The sequence below is a fragment of the Hyperoodon ampullatus genome (genome assembly GCF_949752795.1).
Source record: "Hyperoodon ampullatus genome assembly, chromosome: 15".
Lineage (NCBI taxonomy): Eukaryota > Metazoa > Chordata > Mammalia > Artiodactyla > Ziphiidae > Hyperoodon > Hyperoodon ampullatus.
In genome coordinates, this window is record NC_136928.1 from 68299350 (window position 1) to 68322090 (window position 22741).

The window sequence follows — 22741 nt, forward strand, 5'->3', positions numbered from 1 at the left end:
CCCTGTGGTGGGACCACCCATCCGCTCATCACCCCAGTGTCCCCCTCCTGTCCGCTCAGCCTCCACCCTTTCTCCCCATCCCACACAGCGCTTGCCCACTTGTCCCCTTCACTCTCTCTCCCGGCATCCCTGTAGGGTAGGGAGGTTCTCCCAATTCTGCAGATGAGGAAACCGAGACCCAAAGGGTTTCAGTGACTTGCCCAAGGCCACTCAGTTCTTACAAGGCAGAGTGAGGGCATAGACCCAGGTCGGTCTGGCTCTCCCCACACTTTTGCCCCCCTGGCACCTCCCAGAGAATCAGCAGGTTATCTCTGCCAGGAAACCAGTGCCAACCATCTTCAGGGTGCTGGGACAGGATGTGGGTTTTTCTCTTCCCTGACCTCATAGCCCAGAATTCTCTGGTCAGGTTCTCCCAAGCAGAGGAAACCCAAGGACACAGACTTTTCTGGGCCCACGAGGCAGCTGAGAGCTTGGGCAATCCACAGCTCCCTCTGTGCCTCAGTTTCCCAACAGTAAACTGGAGATGAGGCCTCTTGGTGCCCCTGAGTCCCTGGCCCAGCACAGGTCTCTTGTCCTGCTGAGCCCATGTGTGAGCTCACCACCGGCACCCACAGGGCAGAGGAAGTCCACGGAAGAGCACGTGGCACTGTTGGCCCTGAGGTACTGGGAGGACATCCCCAACGTGGGCTGCCGCCTGGTGCCAGAACACGTGGAGACGCGGCCGCTGCTCAACCCTGACAAGCCGGGCATCGAGCAGGTGACTGGCCTGGCCGGGGTCTGAGGTTCTTTGGTATTTGGGATCAGGGAGTCCCAACCTGGGTCCATAAAAACAGATCCTCATGCTATTCACTGCGTTCCCTTCATACGCACACACCATGGCCCTTCGCCGTAACTTCCAGGGTTCGAGTCTTCACTTTGTGTGAGAATTACATCAGCTCAGATGGAGACCTAGGGTATCTCCCTCAGAAGCTGCCACTGGCTATTGGTGACATCATAGGAACTGCTGGCATCCAAGGATGAAAACGGATGAAATGGGTCCTGACTGAACAAAGGTTGGGAGGGAGAGGAGAGCTGGCCTTGCTGGGCAGAGGGAGGCGTCCGTGAGACCTGCCACACCTCCTTCCTCAGGGCCGCCTGGAGCTGTGGGTGGACATGTTTCCCATGGACATGCCGGCCCCCGGGACGCCTCTGGACATCTCCCCCCGGAAGCCCAAGAAGTGAGCTGCTCGGGCCCAGCACCCCTCCCTCCCTGCTCCCCAAAGGCGTCCTTCCTGCAGGAGGCTCCAGGCCCAGGTCTCCCTAGTCAGTCCCCTGTGGCCTTGTTGGGGGAACAGAGCACCCCATCAGGAGGGCTGTGGGGCCTGCCCTGGGCGGGTCTCCTTTGCTGCAGTAGGGGCCACACCTCCGTGGTGAGGTCAGCGAGGGCCATGAGTTCACACCGGCACGCTCCGGCAGACTTTGTCCTCACAGACCCACTCCTCGACGTGTGTGCACACACACAGCACCCCCATGGGTTCCCACACACACACCCACAAGACACAGAAGCCCTGAGAGCCTAGGCTCTGCTCTCTGACAGTCCCCACTCCAGGCTGTCATTCAGCTCTACCAAGTTTTATGTAAAGCATCTGCTGATGAGATGCACAGGGCGAGTGCCCAGAAGAGGCGGGAGGGTGGGAGAGTGGGGAGTACTGGGTCAGGAGCTACACCACCTGTCTCTCCTAGTTGACACTGGCCAGGTCACTTTGCCTGCCTGGCCCTCAGTTTTCCCATCTGTAAAGTGGCAGGATCAAGTCACTGCCAGCACTGGCCTCAGCGCCTGCAATCAGGGCCGAGTGCGTAGGCCTATGAAGTTGCACAGGGCCCCACGCTTATTTCAAGACGGCAGTCTTAAAATTCTTAATGATTTTTAACAAAGGGGCCCACGTTTCCATTTTGCACTGGACCTTGCAAATTATACAGCCCGTTCTACCTGGCATAGTCTCCAGGTGGGACCCTGAGTCTGCTGTTCCAGGGCCCGCCACCAGGGGACACCCCAACCCGTTATGTCTCCAGGACTTGCAGTCCAGGACAGAACTCCAAGAGCCACAATCCAGTCAAGTTTTAGTAGCTGACTCAACCTCACTCCTAAAGGTTGAGACGTAACTACCTCATTTATCATGACAATTACACTTCAAGGGGAAAATCCCCTTTGGGGACAAGGAGGTAGAGGAAATCAGATTCCATGGTGGTCCACAGCCAGCTGCTGGGCTTAAGTGTGAACTTTTATTAGAGCTGGAGTGGAGCTGCCAGCCCTCTGGAGATGGGGGATCTTGCTGCTGACTCTCCAAGCCTCGCTTCAGCCACGCCCGCACCCCCCTGCACCCCCCACGTCCTCCCCTGCAGCCTGGGCAGCCTCTCCGAGGCCTGAGTCAGCCTCCCTGTCCAGAGTGTGCTCTGGGTCCTGGCATTCCAGCCCAACTGGCTCTCCTCCTAAGAGCCATGCTGGCTGGGGGACCCTCTTCTCTCAGCCGGGTGCCCCCATGTCTCCCCATCCCCTCAGCTTCTCCCCACATCTGCTCCCTCAGCCCCAGCCTGACCCAGGCCCCATGCCCACCCCAAGTCCCCAGGACTTGTCCCGGTCATCTCATCTCCAGCCCCATCCTAGCCCCAAGACCCTGGAGAAACCCCCCCGCAGGCGGCTAATCAGCCCCTCCCCCTGCCCAGGTACGAGCTGCGGGTCATCGTGTGGAACACAGATGAGGTGGTCCTGGAGGATGATGACTTTTTCACTGGGGAGAAGTCCAGTGACATTTTCGTGCGGGGGTGGGTGAGAGTTTCCCTGGCCGGGAGGGGGCTGAGCTGGGTGGGCCCACCTCCCCGCGAGGCAGGACAGGAGGGAGAGGACAGGGGGGCTGTGGGTGGAGAGAGCCCCCCCAGGTGTGGCCACAAGTCTGGAGCAGGCGACGATGCTCCACAGGTGGCTGAAGGGCCAGCAGGAGGACAAGCAGGACACGGACGTCCACTACCACTCCCTCACGGGTGAGGGCAACTTCAACTGGCGCTACCTGTTCCCCTTCGACTACCTGGCTGCCGAGGAAAAGATTGTCATCTCCAAGAAGGAGTCCATGTTCTCCTGGGACGAGACTGAATACAAAATCCCCGCGCGGCTCACCCTGCAGATCTGGGACGCCGACCACTTCTCCGCCGACGACTTCCTGGGTGCAAGGCTGGGACCGGAGCAGAGCGGGCAGGGGAGCGGGAGGCAGGGGCGGGGTGAGCCCAGCCCGGGTCTGGGGGTGCGGTCAATAGTACCGGATGTCAGAGCTGACTCTGAGTTTGCCACAGGGGCCATCGAGCTGGACCTGAACCGGTTCCCACGGGGCGCGAAGACGGCCAAGCAGTGCAGCATGGAGATGGCCACGGGGGAGGTGGACGTGCCCCTGGCTTCCATCTTCAAGCAGAAGCGTATCAAAGGCTGGTGGCCCCTCCTGGCCCGCAATGAGAATGATGAGTTTGAGCTCACGGTGGGCACCGCTGCTGCTGCGCAGGGGGCAGGGCTGGGCCAGGCCAGGGCGCTGAGGGTCTGGCACCTAACCCGGGCACCGGGACCATTCTGTTCCTCTCTGCAGGGCAAGGTGGAGGCAGAGTTGCATCTACTCACTGCCGAGGAGGCGGAGAAGAATCCAGTGGGCCTGGCCCGCAATGAACCTGACCCCCTGGAGAAACCCAAGTGAGTGCCCTGCCGGCCTGGCCCCCGCCACGCTAGTCCCTGGGGGCACTGGAACAGGAAGGAGGTGCCAGAACCTTCTGGTCCTCTTGCCCTCCACTCTGTAGGCGCCTCTGCCCTCTCTGTCCCTTCCTAGGCCACAGCCTCACTGCAGGGGAGCCTCCTCCCTCCTCCCCTTCTCCCCCAAATCCACACCTCCCTCTGAGCCAGAGCATGGGCCACCGGTACAGGAGAGCTGCACCTCTCCCAGGGAAGGCCCCACCTAGTGGAGTCAAATGCTCTTCCTGGTGTTTGCCAGAGACAAACAGCTGCAGTGGTGGACTCTGGGGCCCCAGGCAGCCTTCATGGCTGGGGGGTGCCTGGAACTATGAACTCAGCCCAGGGTCGGCCCCCGTCCTGGCCCCCACCTTGGCCGGGGCCCTCCCCACGCCCCAGCCCTCAGCTTCTGTGGCCTTTCTCCGTGCTCCCTCTGCTCCTCCTGCGGCTCCAGCTGGCCTGACACGAGCTTCATCTGGTTCTTGAACCCTCTCAAGTCTGCCCACTACTTGCTGTGGCGCACATATCGCCAGCTGCCCCTCAAGCTGCTGCTGCTTCTGCACTGCTGCTCTTCTCGCCCTTCTCCTCTGCCCTGTGCCTGGCTACCTGGCCAAGAAGATCCCTGGGGCCTGAGCCCAGCATCCTCCTGGGTCTGGTACTCCTCCCTCCCTCCTGGACCTAGGGCTTATGAGCTGGACAGCATGTGGAACACACACACACACACGCAAGTGCACACACAAGTATGCCCACAAGTGCACACATAAGGATACAGACAGCAACTTTTAAGCTTTCAAACAGTATCATAGACTCAGAACTACAAATAACTGTCCTGCATGTTCACGTATTAGGCCAGAGAGGAAAAGTAAGTTGCCCAAGGTCACCGAGCCATCAGGGTAGAGCTAGGAGTCAGCCCCAGTTTTCAAACTGCCAACCCAGTGTCCTTCGCACTACACCACTCCCTGTCCCAGCAACAATCCGGACAGACTCTAACCCAGTTCCAGTGGCAGAAAGAAGTTGAGAGATGGACGGGAAAGGGGAAAGGCTTTGGCTGGGATTAGCCACCAAGTCCTGAATAGTTTCTACCAGTATCCTCCTCCCAACCCTGAGCCCTTTCCTGCCCTGCAGGACAGTGAGTATCTCCATCCCATTCAAACATCTTAGTAACAAGCATACGAGGAGCACAGCTCGGTGCCAGGCGCTGGGCTGAGAGCTTCCCATGCACTTTCTCATGGCACCCTTTTACCAACCCCGGAGGTGGGGGTCTACTATTAACCCCGTGGTACAAGTGAGGAATCTGAGGCTCGAAGAGATGCCTAACTTGCCTGTCACCGCTGGGACTAGAGACCAGGTGCCCTGCGCCCACACCCCTGTTCTGCAGCCCCATCTGCGCTGAAAGGCTCTGGAGGGTGTGGTCCAGGTCCTCCAGGAGCAGGAGGAGTTTGAAGAAGCACATTCAATACTTTGATTTTCCATCTTGACATTTCATAGACCCTGTTGTTTTTGTAACACAGTCAACAGAATGTAAGCTCAACAAGCCCTTCTGGGCTCGGCGGCCCTGCAGAAGGTAGAATAGCGATCCAGCCCTGACGGTGGGCAGGTCGGGGTGAGGGTGGCGTATGCCCCACCGGGGCCCCTCACACCCCTGGCAGGACCTGGTGGGGACAGAAGCAGAAAGGGGGAGAGGTTGAGAAACATCGATTTCACTGAGAACGTGGGGCAGCACCGGACCATATACAAGGAACCACTCAATAGGGGAGCTTCCTAATAATCGGAGCTGCCTGCAGTGCTGAGGCTGCCTCTTCAAGCATTGACCTGCCATCACTGCAAGGGTGCGGGAGGTGTGATGGCTGCCCAGCTGCCAGAAATGCCGTCTAGACCGCGGGAGGAGATGGGGCACCAGAGGGTCCTGCAAAGAGGACAGGGAATGCAGGCAGCAAACCTGGTGCTTAGAGATGGGCTCAAACCCTCCCTCCAGCACTCAGTACTTTGGGGACTCAGTCCTCTTGGGGTCTAGTAGGGCTAAGGGGATGGGGTGCCTTGGACATGCCACCAACTGACCAAGACTCTCCCTCCCCCAGCCGGCCCGACACGGCCTTTGTCTGGTTCCTCAACCCCCTCAAGTCCATCAAGTACCTCATCTGCACACGGTACAAGTGGCTCATCATCAAGATCGTGCTGGCACTGCTGGGGCTGCTCATGCTGGGCCTCTTCCTCTACAGCCTCCCCGGCTACATGGTCAAGAAGCTCCTAGGGGCATGAAGGCCCCGGGGCCTCCCTGCGCTTCCATCCTGGGCCTGGGCATTTGCCCCTCCTCTGGCATGGAGGCCTCAGGTCCCAGGGGCCTTCGTCCTGCTGGCTGGGCTGGTGACACCCCCCTCCCTGCCTGTCCTCACCACCTCAAGTCTTCTGCTGGCCCGGTCCCTCCCCTCTGGTCCCTGCCTGCAGGGTGGGGAGTGTGGGAAGGGGTGGGGGCCCGCCCCACCTTGCTGGGGCTCCAGAGGAAGCCACCCCAATTCCTCCGCAGGCCTTCCCGTAGAGCTCGAAAGCGTTAACGAAATTAACTGAGAATCGAGAATCACGTCTTGGGCCGGTGCCCAGGGCTTTCAAAAGAGTTAATGAGCAAAGAGTATCACCCTCCCCTCCCCAGACACAATCTTGCAAGGGCAGCCGACACTAGCAGTCTTGGCTCTGCAGAAGTGCGCCAGGTCCTTCCCACTAATCCTGCGGGGTGACTGCTTCCCCGGGCCACTCCACTCGGCCCAGGCAGCCACAGCCCTGGGTGCACAAGCCCAGTCCCTGCCCAGCCTGTGGGTCCTGATGGCTTTCCAGAGCTTCCTCAGCCCAGGCTAGCGCTTGCAAGCCTGGACGTCCACGCCTGGACGCCCGTGCCCCCCGACCTGCCTGGCCCCTTCAAGGCTCGCCCTTCCGGCCCTCCAGGGGCTGCCTGGAGTTTGCTTCAAGTGCTGCCCCACTGCCTGTGTGAGCTGGGTTTCTCTTGGCTGTTTTTCCTTTCTCGAGTGGTGATTTTTCTCTTAATAAAAGAAATCAAACACTGAGCTGACAAGTCTGCAGTTGTCCAAGTGGGGGGACTGATGGGGGGCGGGGTGCAGGGTTGGCTGGCAAACTCAGTACAGGATGGGCCCCTAACCCTTTGGGGGGCCTTGTGGCCCAGGGTTCAAGGTGGGCCTAAGGTACAGGGCTGTCTGCCCAGGCTGCCCATAGGAAGAGCCTCACACCACAGCCCAGGGGGCACCGCAGGCTGGACCCAGGGGCCCCAAAAGCTCACCAAAGTGTCCTGCAGGCCCAAGGACAGTCTGAAGGCACAGACCCTGAAATGGCCCAAAGCTCCACCCGCCACCTGCAGACACCAATTTCTCCCAAAAGCAAGAAGGGGAGCCCCGTGCCACGGGCCCTGTCCCACAGCTACAAGCCTGTTGTCGAACCACAGTCCGAGGCTGGGGACAAAGTCCCCTCGTGACACAGAGGTGGGGATAGGGGCCCGTGTCTCACCTGACCCTTTTAAAGAGACTCAGACACAACTCTTTAAAGACTTTAATCATGCCTGCAGGATACAAGTAACTCCTCTTGTCACCTTATCTTGACAGGCCCGACAACAGCAGCTCTGGAAAACTCAGGGAGTGGGCCCAGGCAGCTCCCCAGGAGATGCCACCTGTGGCACCAACGCCGATACCAGTGTCGGCCCTAACATGACAGCCTCTCGAGGTCTGGCTCTATTTTGTGGGGACCCGGAACACCTGAATCAGAGGAACTTGCAGTTCAGAGTTTATCTGGAAAAGAGTAAAGGTCATGACACTTCCCCCAGGGTCCCCCTGCCACAGGCCTCCAAATCCCTGGGAGCACTTCCTCCCCCAAACACTTGCGGCTGCCTGGGAAAGCCCGCAGCCTGCCTTCCTCGGAAGCCAAGCCCTGGGCTCCTCGTCTGGCTTCTGCTCCAGCTCGTCAGGCTCTGGTAACGTTCTTAACCTTCCCCTCTGCCCCGTTCTCTTGCGCCCTCCCCTCCGCTCTTCACCTGCCCACCCTATAGCCCCAGTGTGGCCCTGTGCTTCCCCCCTCCTCCCCATCCTCCTGTCCACAGTGGCCTCGAAGGAAGTATGGACCATACGGTTCCCAAACGTCTGAGTCCTGTCTCGGGCCAAGAGGCCATCGTGACCCCCCGGCTCACCACATCCCCCCCTCAGGTGTGGCCTGGGGCCTGAGACCTCACGGGCCACACATCCCCAGTGCGTGGGCGTGTGACTGGCCTCAGCTGATGACAGAGGACCTACGCTCAGCCCCGTGTTACTGCCTTAAGCACCACGTGGAGGACCCCACAGGAGCAGGGCAGAGCCAGCAACGGTGCTGCCAATGGACTCTTCCCTGTGGAGCGGACCGGGAGACCCTTCCTCCTGCCAAGCCGTGGGGAAGTTGCCCCAACTGTCACTGGAGCAGGCACGAGTGGGGGCCAGGGAATATCTGCCCCAGTTGGAACCTCCTCTCCCCATGTCACATCCTAGGCCAGACACCCAGGGCTGGCAGAGAGGGAAGAGTCTGCCCTCTGGGCAAGATACAGAGGCGCTGAGTTTTGATTCTCCTTTTTGTGGAAGGGGGAGAATCACTTCCGTCCTATCTGCCTCACAGACTGGTTGTTAGGGACCAAAGAAGGAAATTCGTGTGGAAGGGCTCTGTAAGCTGGGAGGCCAGCACTGGCCTTGTCACTGCCTCTAAGAGCCGTCCAACAAGCAGCCGGTGCTGAAAACGATGGGCATCAAAGGGACACAATTACAGCCTGCATCTCAAAGCTCCCACGCCTCGCGGCAGGGTGCGGGCAGGGGTGACGCCTCACTTCCTAGTATCTCTTCCTGTCCCACGGCCTCTCCCAGCATCCCGCCTCCCCTCCCCGGAGGGTCTTGTCACCCACCTTGGAGTCTAGATACTGTTGCAGTAGCTGCTGGAGCTCTGTGTTCTGCTGCTCCAGAGAACTGTTTTCTATCAGCAGCTTGGCCCTCTGGGTCAGGACGAGGCTTTGGGCAGAAAAGTCGGTTAGAGGCCCATTGAATGCTCCATCCTCTATCAAGTAAGGGCCAGGGGCTCTGTATTTCTATCTGGTTGGAGGTGGAAGAGGACCCCAGAAGGCTCGCCCACCAGAGCAGCCCTCACGCCCTGAACGAGCCAGGCCAGCAGGAACAGAACAGGGAAGGCGGGGCCAGAGGGCTCCTTCCCCAACACTACAGCCCCCCAACAGGAGTTGCCCTTTGGCAACTTTTCTCTCCAAGAGCTCACGGGACAGGGAGGTGCCAAATGTGGCCTCTCCAAGCAGCAGCATCCTTCTCCTACCTGTCTGCCCGGCTCCCTCCTCCCCCTGGGCCATAACAGACACACATACTGGTATTTCTCCAAGGCTGCGTAGAGAGCGTCCCAGAGGTTCAGGGTGCTGGCAGGGATAACCGTGGTCAGGGCCTTCCAGTACTCGGAGTCCTTTGAGTCGTCTCGCACAAGCTTCAGCAGCTTCACTGGTGCCCGAAAGTCCCTGAAGGTTGAGAGCACTGGTACCATCCTCTCCACCAGGCGTCATCCAGGCCCCCGAGCAGGGCCCATCACAGTGCCTGCACCTCACAGACTTACTGCCTTTCCACCTGTCACCTTCCCACCCAGCTATACAAGTTCATCAGATCATGGAAGATTCTCAGAAAGAACACCCACTTGTCATCAATGTTCCTGATTCCTGGTGCTATTGTCACCTTTGTGAAAGCATCACTGGAGTTTCATCCACCAGCTTTCTCTCAATCAGTTTACTTCACTGGCTTTATAGTTTATTACTCTGCCTATTTCTTCCACAAATGTAGCAAAGCAGCTCTCAAAATTTATCTCCTCTCCATCCCCTCTAGGATAGGCTTCATCCAGGCTGTTCCCTCCCACCTGGACAAACCTTCCTACCACTGTCCTTGCATCCAGCAGCAGCCGCCCCCTCCCTGCCGCCAACGTGATCTTTCTAAAATGCAAGTCTACTCAGGGCTCCCCCATGGCTTAAGATCCTTTTCTGGCTCCGGTCCACTACAGGGTAAAGACCAAGACCTTGGGCAATTTGGGTAAGGCTCTCAAGATCTGGCCTGGCTCCTCTACCCAAGCCGGTCCCACTCCTCAGATCCTCGACACTCCAGCCATACCTCTTTGTCATGATTCTTGAACCAGGCCTTTCCCTGTGCTGTGACATCCTAAAATGCCCTTTGCCCCCCACTTTGTCCACCGAGGAAAACCCAGTTCTGGTGCCATTTCCTCCTAAAGCCCTCTCTGCTATGCCAGATGGAGGTGACCACTTCCCCTGAGCAACATGACACCTCCATATGCTTTGACCATTGTTCTGATCACAAAGTGTTCTCCCCACGGGGCCTTCACACACAGCAGATCCCAACAGACGTCCGTTGAATGAATAAATGATGAATGAAAACATGCAAATCACTTCTACACCCATTTCGTTCATTGTAATGTCCGTGGATTCCTCTCATCCTCCTTCCAGACATCCTTCTACTCACTACCCCCAAGTTCTGGCTCAGCAGCCTCTTCTCCCATCCCTGGCATCTGCTGGGCCCCCATCCCATCCAGCTTCCCCAGTTCTCAGGCAAGCCCTCCAGCAACACAGCTCACCTGGGTTTCCTCAGACCCTTGACAAAGGCTTCCAGAATCTTGAGAACATCGTTGGGGTGGATGAGCCTGGGAGAAGGCGGGGGCTGCTTCTCCTGTGGCTCCCGGTCCACAAGGCTTCCCTCCTTCTCCCCCTGGGGGTCCAGCTTCTCCAATGGTGATACGAGGCTTGTTCGCTCCTGCAGGGAAGACACGGATGCCAGGGGTTGATCTGGACAAAGGTGCAAGGGTAACCATGGCTGGAGGTACGCAAGCATGAGTGTATGAGGACAGAAAGAGGAAAAACGGAGAAAAGTTAACAGAAAGTTACAGAAGTTAAGGAAAAGATGCAGAGGGAGGCATTTACACAAAGAAAGAAATAGTGAGGAAAAAGAATGGGGAAGAAGGAAGATGGGACCAGGGAGAGGCACATAGGGAGCTTCTAAACAGTGATAATGTGAGAATTCCCTGGCGGTCCAGTGGTTAGGACCCAGTGCTTTCACTGCAGGGGCCCTGGTTCGATCCCTGGTCAGGAACTAAGATCCCGCATGCCATGTGGTGCAGCAGAATTTAAAAAAATAAATAAATAAATGCAGTGCAGCCGAATTTAAAAAAAAAACCACAACAGTGATAATGTTCTATTTCTAAATCCAGTTCACAGGTGTTCATTTTATTGATATTCATAAAGCTTATATGATATAAATATCCTCTTGACTCATAATACAAATTAAATTTTAACTTTTTAATTTTAAAAAGTCCTCCTACTCCTGCCTTGCAGTTCATTCATTTTACTTCCCATGGGCAAACCAATGTTATCAGTTTCTTATGTATCCTTCCAAAGAAATATATATACATATAAGCACACACACACTTTCACTTTTTCTTCCATTTTTACATGAATGATACTCTACTACATACATAGTAGGGTTTCACATACCAATAAACCTTAGAGAGCTTTTCACATAAATACATAAAGAACTTTCTTGTTCTTTTTTTTTTTTTTTTTTTTTTTTGCGGTACGCGGGCCTCTCACTGTTGTGGCCTCTCCCGTTGCGGAGCACAGGCTCCGGACACGCAGGCTCAGCGGCCATGGCTCACGGGCCCAGCCACTCCGCGGCATGTGGGATCTTCCCCGACCGGGGCACGAACCCGTGTCTCCTGCATCGGCAGGCAGACTCTCAACCACTGCGCCACCAGGGAAGCCCTCTTGTTCTTTTTTTTACAGCTGCATAGTATTCCATTGTGTAGATGCACCATATATTAATCAATTCCTTAATGATGAAAATTTAGGTCATTTCCAATCTTTTGTCATTTCAAACAGTGCTGCGATGAATAAGCTGTGATAAACACATCGTTTCAACTGTATCGAGTATATCAATAGACTAAAATCCTAGAAGAGGAATCACAGGGTGAAGTGTACTCTATGGTTTTATAATCAATCCTGCCAAGCTGCCCTCCACAGAGGCTGCAACAATTTACACTCACACCAGCAAATTATGAGCACGACTGTTTCCCAAATCTCAGCCATCACTATGTGTTATCAAACCTGCAGATTTTTGCTAAGCTGACAGATGAAAATGGAATTTGAGCACTTTTAATTTGTATTTCTCTTAATACAAGAAAGCCTGATTATATTTTCATGTTTAAAAGTTTTTTTTTTCAAAGACCGGGTAATCATTTTATTTTTCTATTCCTAACACTCAAATTCATAGGGGGTGAAAAGACAATAGAACATAATCAAAATAACACACAAACACAATTCAAGAACATTTAACCAACTATTATAGCTGTTCTTCGTAAAATACATAAAAGTAAACAGAAACATCTTTGTATAGATTAATGCTTAACAATCTGTATACGCTGTAAAACAATTGTTAAAATTCACACTAAGATACTAGTGCAAGCAGTGGTGTACAAAAGTGTAAACAAGGTTAGTGATGAAAAACTTATCACCGACTTACCACTTCAACATACTCTGCATTCACTCAAATACTGAAGGCCTCACCACGGAAAACACTTTGATCACTTTTAAAGTTATGTGACTATATTCACCCTGGGTGCTCTTGCCTCAGTATGGCAACTGATTATGAGTCCAGGTTAGGAACAGCAGCAGGAAATCCAGAAACCCATGTGAAGTTGGCCATTCTGATGTGAATCTTTATACTTGATAATGAAAACGATTTCAAGGACAACTTGTATGTCAAAAACTGTAGAACTGTCACCTCCCTTTTCCCCCAAATATTTAAAACTAAAATTAAATCTAATTCCCCCGCTTCATTTAAAATACACGCTGAAGAAGAATTCATCCACTCCAGTGCGGCTTTTCCACAGATAATAATTCTGCATGAAATAACTCAAAAACCTTTCCCATTTCTGTCCTAAAATCTATTGGGGGTGGGGAAAAGGAGATACTTGAAGAAAGGCATGTCCCTGTAAATATTGAAAAGATACCAACTACAAGAAGCAGTTACTTTTAATAAGGCTTACTTCTGTTTAGTCAAGACATTAAAATTGAGTACTTTAAACATATCTGGCAGAATAAACCAAGAGGCTGAAATATAATTTGCTACTTTTCCCGTGGTGCTACTGATGTTTCTAGGCACGGAGAAAGCTTTTTTATTTTCGTTTAGAAGGAAGCTGAAAGTGAAATAGAATAGGTGAATTCCTAAAACCAAATGTCATGGTGAAATGACCTTGTGGGTTTAGCTAACTGGTAATTCCTTCCAGGCATGTCCTTCAATCCTTATTTGCTTCATATATTACATTATTGATGACAGAAGGAACTACAGTAACTCTGATTTAGACAATAGCTAGAGAAAACACTAATTCTGATATTAAAATCACTCGATGGAATTGGAGCAATCTATTCTCAATGGAATTGGTTAAATATACTATAAAACCTTGGTTTATGACAAAGAGAGGAAATCTTAAGCTTGACAGTCTTTAAAAATAAATATTTGGCACTTGTCTTTCAGCTAATTATGGGAATCTCCGACATATGGAAAAAAAGAACTCAATTTCTTAAGAAATTAAAATGCTTTAAAAAAGCTAACTAAAATCTTATTAGAAAGTCTATCAATGAGGCTTGCAGACACTATCACGTGGCAAGCACTGTAGCTAAAAACAAAAGCCTTTTGTTCTATAAAGTGAGAGCTAACTGAGAATAACTAAAAATAAAATAAAATTAAATATATGGATTCATTTTCTTTCCACCAAGAAATAAAATATGCCAAAAATGCAAAAGAGCTGTAGGATAGGAGCAAAATCCCCAAACATCTCAGTGACAAATGCAGCAGAATAGGCTCTTTTTCCTCAGATGCAGGTCTCCACGATGAAACTGCGCACAAGACCCTACTTGTCGTTTGCCCTGGAGAGTACCATTAAGTATAAAGAGACTGGGGAGTACCTCTAAATGTGGGGAGACTGCTGCCTGTCACTACTTTTGGTGAAGAGGCACAGAACACCAAACCGGGCTCCAGTAAGACGGAGCACTTTAGAATCAGACAACTAGAATGGGCCTATCAAACCAAAAATTAACCTTGGGTTGTACCAGAAGCTGTGTTTTTTCTGCAGAAGGCCGATCCCACAGGGACTAGGACATGGACCCCATCAGCACTGGTAATGGTAGTGTTACAGATAAAAATACACATGATTCAGAGATAAAGGTGGTATAAGGTGCAACCAAACACAACTTGTCTCCTGGAAAATGCAAAAGCCTCTAGGAACTTAGGCATTATTCTAAATATTCTGAAGCAATCTCCTTTCCCAGTAACCCCCTCATATAGATAATATTAAACATGCAAAATTTCAGAGTATACTAGCCAGATAAGGCACATTAAAATGAAACATTTGCCCAACAAGGATGCCAAATATTAGGGTTTGTTTTATTGCATGACGTTTGCATAAGAAAAAATAATGAAAACTGTAAGGCATCATGTAATCATCAATAAGCTAATTATTAACTGTTCACTTAAGATAGATGGACACATAATCTAAAATTTAAAAACTAGTTCCAAAAAAGTACATTAAAAATTTAACATGATGAACTTTTAAACATGGTTTACATTTGTAGTTTCATATTGTTAAAAAGTGCTTCAAATGTAGTCTGGAAAGTTGCTCTTTAAAAATGGTGCTGGAACTACAAATAGAACTACCATATGACCCAGCAATCCCACTACTGGGCATATACCCTGAGAAAACCATAATTCAAAAAAAGACATGTACCAAAATGTTCATAGCAGCCCTATTTACAATAGCCCGGAGATGGAAACAACCTAAGTGCCCATCATCGGATGAATGGATAAAGAAGATGTGGCACATATATACAATGGAATATTACTCAGCCATAAAAAGAAATGAAATTGAGCTATTTGTAATGAGGTGGATGGACCTAGAGCCTGTCATACAGAGTGAAGTAAGTCAGAAAGAGAAAGACAAATACTGTATGCTGACACATATATATGGAATTTAAGAAAAAAAAATGTCATGAAGAGCATAGGGGTAAGACAGGAATAAAGACACAGACCTACTAGAGAACGGACTTGAGGATGTGGGGAGGGGGAAGGGTAAGCTGTGACAAAGTGAAAGAGCGGCATGGACATATATACACTACCAAACGTAAGGTAGATAGCTAGTGGGAAGCAGCCGCATAGCACAGGGAGATCAGCTCGGTGCTTTGTGACTGCCTGGAGGGGTGGGATAGGGAGGGTGGGAGGGAGACGCAAAAGGAACATGGGAACATATGTATATGTATAACTGATTAAATTTGTTATAAAGCAAAAAATAAAAAAATTAAAAAAATTAAAAAAAAATGGTGCTGGGGGTAATGTCAGATTATAAACTGTAGAAACTAATTATTTTTATGGAATTAGAAAGCTAACATTGTGATATTCAAGCTTACTAGAATCAGTTTTCAATTCTAACTCAAATTAGGTTGATAAAATATTAATAATGTAAAAAACATCTGTTTTCTAACCAACAAAAGTCTATCGAATTCAAGCTATGAATGTTGAGTGATCAAATCTCTGAGTAGGCCTGAATGGTGAGACCTTGAACCGATGCGGGCTGGTGTTAATCAATGTACTGCCGCATCCAGCGGAAGCCTTCTCCATAGCCTTGTCTTTTGAGCACACTACACATGAAAACTTCTAAGTGCCGGACATTCAGTTCTTTCAGAGACACACTGCCCTTTCCTGTTGTCTGACCATATAAACCAAACATCTCTCACAACCTCTCTTCACTGATGGCTTCAGGTCTGTCAATCTTATTCCCAAGAATCAGTATAGGCACATTAGCAACAGTTTCATCTGTCATTAGTGAATCAAGTTCTTCTTTTGATTCTAACAGCCTTTCATGGTCTACACAATCTACCAGAAATACAATGCCATTGATATCAGGAAGGTAGTTTTTCCACACTCTTCGAGCTTGAACATGTCCACCCAGATCAAAAGCTGTAAAGATCATGCCAGCAATGGTTAGTTTTTCTGAAGTGGGATGTAACATTGGGACATGTTGTCCAAGTCTGTCATCTTTTAGCATGTGTAGCAATGTTGTTTTTCCCACATTATCCAATCCAAGAAATACCAATTTCCCAGTTTTCTTATATAATCCTAAAAACTGTAGCACACTGCTGAAACCACTGTAAAGTCAGTCAAATATGAAGGACATAGCCAAATCTTATAGGGTCTGCGATTGGAGAGAACACAATTCTTTGCTTGGCGTCGGCCCTACTCACTCCGACACCGAACTGCAAAGAGCAATGGCTGCCGCGGCCCTAGTCCCTAAAAGTTACCTTATTGCCTCTTCTAGGAGGTGTTTGTTCATATCCCTTGTCTGTTCCATTGACTTGTGGGTCTTTTTCTTATTGGTTTATGAGAGTTCTTTATATAGTAAGGAAATCAGCCCTTAACTGTGATATGAATTAAAAATATTTCCCCCCTCCTGTCATCTGTATCCTAACTTCGCTTATAGTGATTTTTGCTCTACAGAATTTTTTTAATGCAATCAAATATGTCCTTTTTTTTTTTTAGCTTCTGTGTTTTGTCCACTCAGCCAACTCTTTCTGGAAGCATAACAGGATACTCACCCTGGGGCTAACAATACTAAAAACATTTTTTAATTCAAGTTTTAATTTTTATATTAAAATTTTATAATATTTTTAACATGATGACTTCCTCAAAATAGTCAACTACAATCAAGATAGGTATTAAAAATGGGCCCTGCTTTGCAGGAAAGTGCTACGGATCAAAATATTCAGAACTTGGTGAGCCCAGGTCTCATGTGGCTGAGGCCTGGCTTTGAGGGAAGGCCCTGGAAAAGACTCCTTGGGCCTCAGTATAAGAACAGCATCTCATCGCCAGCCAGCCTTCCCTTTACAAAGACAGAAAGTAATAATAACGAGGGAAATGCTGAGTTAGCTATCCTTGACACAAAACCCACACTATTTCTCCAGAAGTATTATTCAAAGGCAGCAATGCTCTCTGGGGGCTTCCAGGAGAATTTTAAATGCTCTCTTTTTTATTACACGTCACCTTACCTGGCTGGGAGGTGAATGATGATCTTGGTATTTGAGGAAGAAATTTACCAGTTTATACAAGTCATCCTCATTTTCAATTCCAAGGGCCTGAGGGAAAAATAGGATGACTGCTCAAATACCACACATCCAGAAGCGCCCCCTCCCCACATGGCTCCGGGAGTCAACAGGCCCTCAGCTCCCGGGAGGAGGGGGCTCCCTCCCCTCAGCAGCCCCAGTGCCTGCCATGGCCCAGAGCACAGGCCATTCAAGCCCAGAAAGCTCAGTGAATCTGGACATGCACATCAGAACAGAGGAACGATGCTCAGGTCGGGAACGGCTCCATATAGGCCTGGTGGGCACGAGAATGCTAATGGGGCTGAAGCCACATCTCAGTTTAGGGGTGGAGGGGAGAACCTACGGCTGAGAGCTGGGCCATGAGAGAGGGACTGACAGAGGAAGGGGTGGGATGGGAGACATCGATGCGACTCTGAGGCCAATTCGCACATGGAAAACAGGTGAAGGGAAGGATGTGACAGGGAGCCGGGGAAGTCCCGGGAGCCCCGCGTCTACTCCTGGGCTGAGGCCATGCTGGAAAACCCAGGGGGCTGTCTTTTCCTCAGGACCCTCACCCACTCAGCCCTGGGGGGACTCACTGAGAAGATGGCGTCCAACTTCAGCAGGTAACGCTCGTTCTTATCCAGGGGCAGGAGAAGGCTCAGCAGCTTGCTCTCTATGAGGAAACCCTGAGGAGAAGGGAGATGACATCTCCAGTCAGAGACAGAGTCCAGGACGAGTCCCAGGCCCCGCATCCCCCCTCTGGGTAACTAGCCAGGGACAACTCCACAGAGCAGAAGCCCAGGGCTGACACACTGGGCAGCAGGGCCCTCGGAGGGAGGCCTTCCCGGGTTGCCTAAGAGCCCTTCCCAGAGACAAAGCCAATCCTCACGATGGACTGAGCTCCCTGCACCTTCGAAGGGTGCGGACGCACCTCGCCCACAAGCCATGGGGTGAACACCTGAGCTCCCCACCGCCGTCCAGACGTGATCCAGTCCCATTCCCACCCGCCCATGTCACTTCACTCAAATGCTAGTCCCCAGACATCTACCGGCCACAGCAGTAGGCAGTGAGCTGGAGGAGAGGAGGGCTGGGGGGAGATGGAGACACCAGGGCGGAACACAGTGCACGTCAAGTGCGGGCGGGAGCGGGGAGAAGACTGGGTGCCCGCTCGGAGTGGGGACAACGCCTGGCGGAGGGCTCCTTGGAGGGGTGGCCACAGGCAGCAAGCCTGCGGACAGAGCGGAGCACCCGCCAGCCGCCTCCTTCAGCTGGAGCTGCCCTCGGTGGCAGGAGACCCCCCGTCGTGCCCAAGGACAGTCCCAGGTGGACTGGAGGCTGCCAGTCTTTGGTATACCTCCTTCCCATCTCAGAAATGAAAATCTGCATAAACACCAATTCTGTTTGGGTACAATAAGACTTCTAGCTGAACCAGCTCCAACGAGGCCTTTACACCAATTAGTTTTGCTAATATACAGTGAAGATATCCAAGGCCTAACACCCCCAGAGTAATTGCAGACTCAGCTCCCAGAGAAAGGCCACCGTCGGCTGTGGCCACGCTACTCGTCAGGTGGATGCACGCAGGCGAGACCGGTGCCCTTTCTCTCGCAGGTGAGCAATTGTTTAGCTTTTTTTTTAATTAGCAGGAGCCCGTTGGCTGGCCTGGGCCAGGCTTGCTGACCACTAAGGTAGGGCCTGTTGACCAGCCAGGTCAGCTCTGGAGCACGACAGCCTCTCTGCGACCCCACGAAGCCCAGGGGCCGCCCCCAGCACCATCCTGAGGGCCGGCCCACTCCTGCCTCCAGATCACCTCTGGCCCGTCCAGTGTCATCAAAAGCAGCCCTCAAGAAGGGCAGAAAGGGGCTTCGCTGGTGGCGCAGAGGTTGGGGGTCCGCCTGCCGATGTGGAGGACACGGGTTCGTGCCCTGGTCCGGGAGGATCCCGCATGCCGCGGAGCGGCTGAGCCCGTGAGCCGTGGCCGTTGAGCCTGCGCGTCCGGGGCCTGTGCTCCGCAACGGGAGAGGCCGCAGCGGTGGGAGGCCCGCGTGCCGCAAAAAAAAAAAAAAAAAAAAAAAGAAGGGCAGAAAGTCGGCAAAGCCACCCGCCAGGAGCCCAGCCTCACCGACTCGTCACACAGGAGCATCAGGATCCTCCTGGTGGTTTTCGCTGACACTTGCTTTGGCAGGTCCAGGTACGACTCTGGTTCTGAGGCAGCCTCCTCTGCCCCCTCCTCTTCTGCAGAGGGGCATAGAGAGAAGAGAGAGAGAAAGAAAGGGAAGGTGACTTCTTGGCCTGCTTCACTTTGAGGAACAGTCAAACGGCTTTCCTTGAGAAAATGTATGCCTTAAAAGGCCTCTTTAAGGCACTAGCAAGTTTCTTTAGCTGAAGAAAGCCTATCATGTGGGGAAAACAAAGAGGGAGGTTGGGAGTCGAAATAAGAGACTATCCAGAGAATTCTGCCGCTCTTGGCCAGCCTATAAAGCCTCACTCTCCCCAGCTTCATCTACCTGGAAACATCATACTCAAAATCCAGCCTTGACCAGGAAGTGGTAGGGAGACTGTGAACCTATTTATTATTTGAGAGGTAAATCTAACACATCCACCATATGGTTTCTAAACCTGCAGAAGAGTAGAAGCAGCCCATGAAAATGTAGGAAAAGTAGCTGCCTCGCAGAAGAATAATATCAGCAAGAACTGGCAGCTGATAGAAAGAGCAAAATTTTTCTTAATTAAAATTTTAAAACTTTAAGTGTTTTATGCTATACATCCCTCATCTGAAAATAGTAATAAAAATCATTGTACTGCCCAGGTTTTACTACTTGCTCAAAAGGTAAAATAAGATAATATATATGAAAAGATTTTGAAAAGTACAAGAGCAAATTGCTGGTGGAATGCAAAATGGTACCACCCCTATGGAGCAATACCCAGAAAAATTACAGAGGCATTTACCCTTTGATCCAGTGATCCTACTTCTAGGGAAATATCCCAACTATTCACAGGCAAAAACATGAAAACACAAATGCACAAAGCTATGTATTACAGCAATATTATAATAGCAAAAACGCAAAGAAAACTGGAAATATCCCAAATAACCACCAACAGAGGACTATTTGAATAATTATAGCCCAGTCACACAATAGAGCACCAGATAAAAAAGGAATGAAGAGTATTTCTTCTTCCTAGTATAGACTCATCTCCAGAATATATTGTACGTGAAGAAAGCAAGGTGGAGAAAAGCATATGTTCTCATTTACCTAAAAATTGGTTTATATAAAGATATACACATTTGTTTAGAATTTTAAAAAGTAACAGAAGGGGCTTCCCTGGTGGCGCAGTGGTTGAGAGTCCGCCTGCCGATGCAGGGGGCACGGGTTCGTGCCCCGGTCCGGGAAGATCCCACATGCCGCGGAGCGGCTGGGCCCGTGAGCCATGGCCGCTGAGCCTGCGCGTCCGGAGCCTGTGCTCCGCAACGGGAGAGGCCACAACAGTGAGAGGCCCGTGTACCGCAAAAGAAAAAAAAAAAAAAGTAACAGAAGGATAAACCATAAATTATTAAATAGTTACCTATAGGAGAGGGACAAAAGAGGATAAAAGCTATACTTTATTGAGTATAACTTTTTTGTACATTTGACTTTGGAAACGTAAATATTTTACATAATTATAAAACAAAATTCAATTGTAAAAGAGCAATCACTAACAATCAAAACTAAAATGAAACAAAAAGACCTAAGCATGTATACAGTTAGTGACATAACCACATAGAAACCATTCCAAGTGATTTTAAAAGACAGTAATCTGTCTGTACATCCCTAGTAGGTTGTATCCTAAGAACAAAAAGAACTGCAAAGAAAGTTTAAACTCTTTTTAGTAATCATTTGTTAGTGGTAGGGTTGCTCTTTTATTCTGAGACTATTTTGTGGTACTGTAAAAAAGTATATGAGTAATTATTTTGAAGGCACTGAGTACCAAGATTTTCAAGTTAGGAGAAAGGAGATACACTTTGATAAGGTTAAGTAAAAAATCCTGGCATCCTGATGATTAGGAAGTATTAGGATTATGTTTTAAAGATAAAATAAATCATGTATCATAAATACATGATTTATTTTATGTTTATCTTTAAAACATAATCCTATACCCTCGGCTCACCCACAGAGAAGGCCTGGAAACAATGACCAATCAAAACAGTGAGCCCTCCAGCACCCAGACTATGGTTTCAAAATGCCATTCCCTATTTAAAAGGACAAAGTCTCCTTGGAGGAATGGCTGATTCCAGACTTGAAGCAGGAAAAGCATAATGTGAGCCTGGAACATCTGGTCATTGTGGAAAGCCATGAAGCTATCAAAGACTGCCGGGGGATGTATATGTATAACTGATTCACTTTGTTATAAAGCAGAAACTAACACACCATTGTGAAGCAATTATACTCCAATAAAGTTGTAAAAAAAACCCAAAAAACAAAGACTGCTGGGGTTGTGTCGAAAGGACCCAGAAGCTGACATGAAAAGATTCCCGCTGGCCAAAGATGGAATAAGTTGAGCATTTAGTAAGGATGATAACTGTAGTAAAAAGAAACATCATATTTGTTTAAACCCACGCGTTCATAAGGAAAAATTTAAATAAAACCTCATTGGTCACCTTTAGAAGATGCTAGAGCCCCAGTCTATTTATTCTGAAGACTAGTAAACAGAAAAAAGACTAAGCACTATCCTGCTTTTCCTGTACAAACTGTACCTCAGGGTAGCAAATAGCTGATGGGGAGAAGCTTCTCTTTTCAGAAGGGTTCCAGCTAATAAATGAAGGCAGAATGATAGAACTTAGAGCACCATTTTGCAATCCCTAATGCAGTTAATGGATCTTAGACAATGGTTATCAATGGTTGCTCACACCACAAAGGGAGACAACTTGGCATCAGTTTATCCCAGTGGAGGTAGGCAACAGTGTATATAGGAAAAATAAAGTGAACTTGAATCTGATCAAGCTTCTAGATCTAACTACCAGTTTATAATACAGGGGAGAAGGTAAAGCTATAAATTAGAGGAAACTTAAAAGTCATATCAACCAGTCATGCTCTCTGGACCTCTTAAGCTATGAAACCTTATCCCCCAGATAAGGGAACTGCTTTCAGTTCCCTTATCTGTAAAAGGAGTGGGTTGACCCGATGTTCTCAGAGGGCCCCTCCACTCCAGCTCGAAGATGCTATGACTCTGTTCCAGTCACCTGCTTCCATCAGTACTTCCTCTAGGATTTGTGTGGCCGACTTCAGCTGCTGCTGAGAAATTGGTCCCACATTCTTCAGGAACCAGAAGTCAGGTGCTGTCCAGGGGAGCCCCAGGTGATGGGTATGGATGATCCTGTCTACATCAAAGGCTCTGCTTATCAGATCTTTTGCCTCCTCTTCATTCATCAGCCAAATCTCCCGAAACTGCTTGTCATCAATGAGAGCGAAATGCCTGTGAAGGAGAGTTATTGACCGTGGCCAGCTGATTCCAGTGCCAGGCCAGCCCCCGTCCCCACCCCCAATTAGCAGCAGGGCAAGAACCGAGGCAGAGCTGTGGGAAATCCTGAGCCTGGCCCAATCCCTGAGCTCCTGATTCTCACCTGTGAGAAGAAGGCAGGCAACATGCAAGTAAAGGGACAGGAAAGACAGCACAAAGGATTCTCTGGTGCCCTGGTCCAGCTCCCAAGAAGCAGGTGATATCAAAGTCTGATGAAATCACCGCCACTACCAGCTCTACCCCTGCAACCTCTATTCTAGGGCACGTGCCTTGGGACCCACGTCCCTGAAATACCTCATGGCTTTCTGCATCTCCTT

General features: G+C 50.3%; 2 protein-coding genes and 1 pseudogene across 7 annotated transcripts in view; 1 reads left to right on the forward strand and 2 right to left on the reverse strand.

Moving 5' to 3' along the window:
* Positions 1-6001, forward strand: part of OTOF (otoferlin) — a gene marked incomplete at both ends in the record, with an annotated part of 90659 nt that extends 84658 nt beyond the window's left edge. For 3 of the 5 annotated variants that reach the window (XM_079720877.1, XM_079720875.1, XM_079720878.1), the window contains 7 exons: positions 615-757; positions 1129-1217; positions 2704-2802; positions 2957-3198; positions 3325-3503; positions 3609-3709; positions 5821-6001. In XM_079720877.1, coding sequence (XP_079577003.1) covers positions 615-757; positions 1129-1217; positions 2704-2802; positions 2957-3198; positions 3325-3503; positions 3609-3709; positions 5821-6001 — 1034 coding nt within the window. Of the gene's footprint in view, positions 1-614; positions 758-1128; positions 1218-2703; positions 2803-2956; positions 3199-3324; positions 3504-3608; positions 3710-4196; positions 4273-5820 lie in introns of all 5 variants that reach the window. The other 2 variants (XM_079720876.1, XM_079720879.1) reach the window with 1 other exon arrangement.
* Positions 6002-7473: 1472 nt separating this feature from the next.
* Positions 7474-22741, reverse strand: part of DRC1 (dynein regulatory complex subunit 1) — a gene marked incomplete at both ends in the record, with an annotated part of 43453 nt that continues 28185 nt past the window's right edge. The window contains 8 exons of the mRNA XM_079720726.1: positions 7474-7530; positions 8661-8763; positions 9126-9269; positions 10385-10560; positions 16896-16982; positions 17528-17617; positions 19051-19163; positions 22147-22379. Coding sequence (XP_079576852.1) covers positions 7474-7530; positions 8661-8763; positions 9126-9269; positions 10385-10560; positions 16896-16982; positions 17528-17617; positions 19051-19163; positions 22147-22379 — 1003 coding nt within the window. The remainder of the gene's footprint in view (positions 7531-8660; positions 8764-9125; positions 9270-10384; positions 10561-16895; positions 16983-17527; positions 17618-19050; positions 19164-22146; positions 22380-22741) is intronic.
* LOC307064437 (small COPII coat GTPase SAR1B-like) lies at positions 15431-16027 on the reverse strand (annotated as a pseudogene). The gene is made up of 2 exons: positions 15650-16027; positions 15431-15547 (listed from the first exon to the last, which is right to left on the reverse strand). The product of its transcript is annotated as a small COPII coat GTPase SAR1B-like (transcript).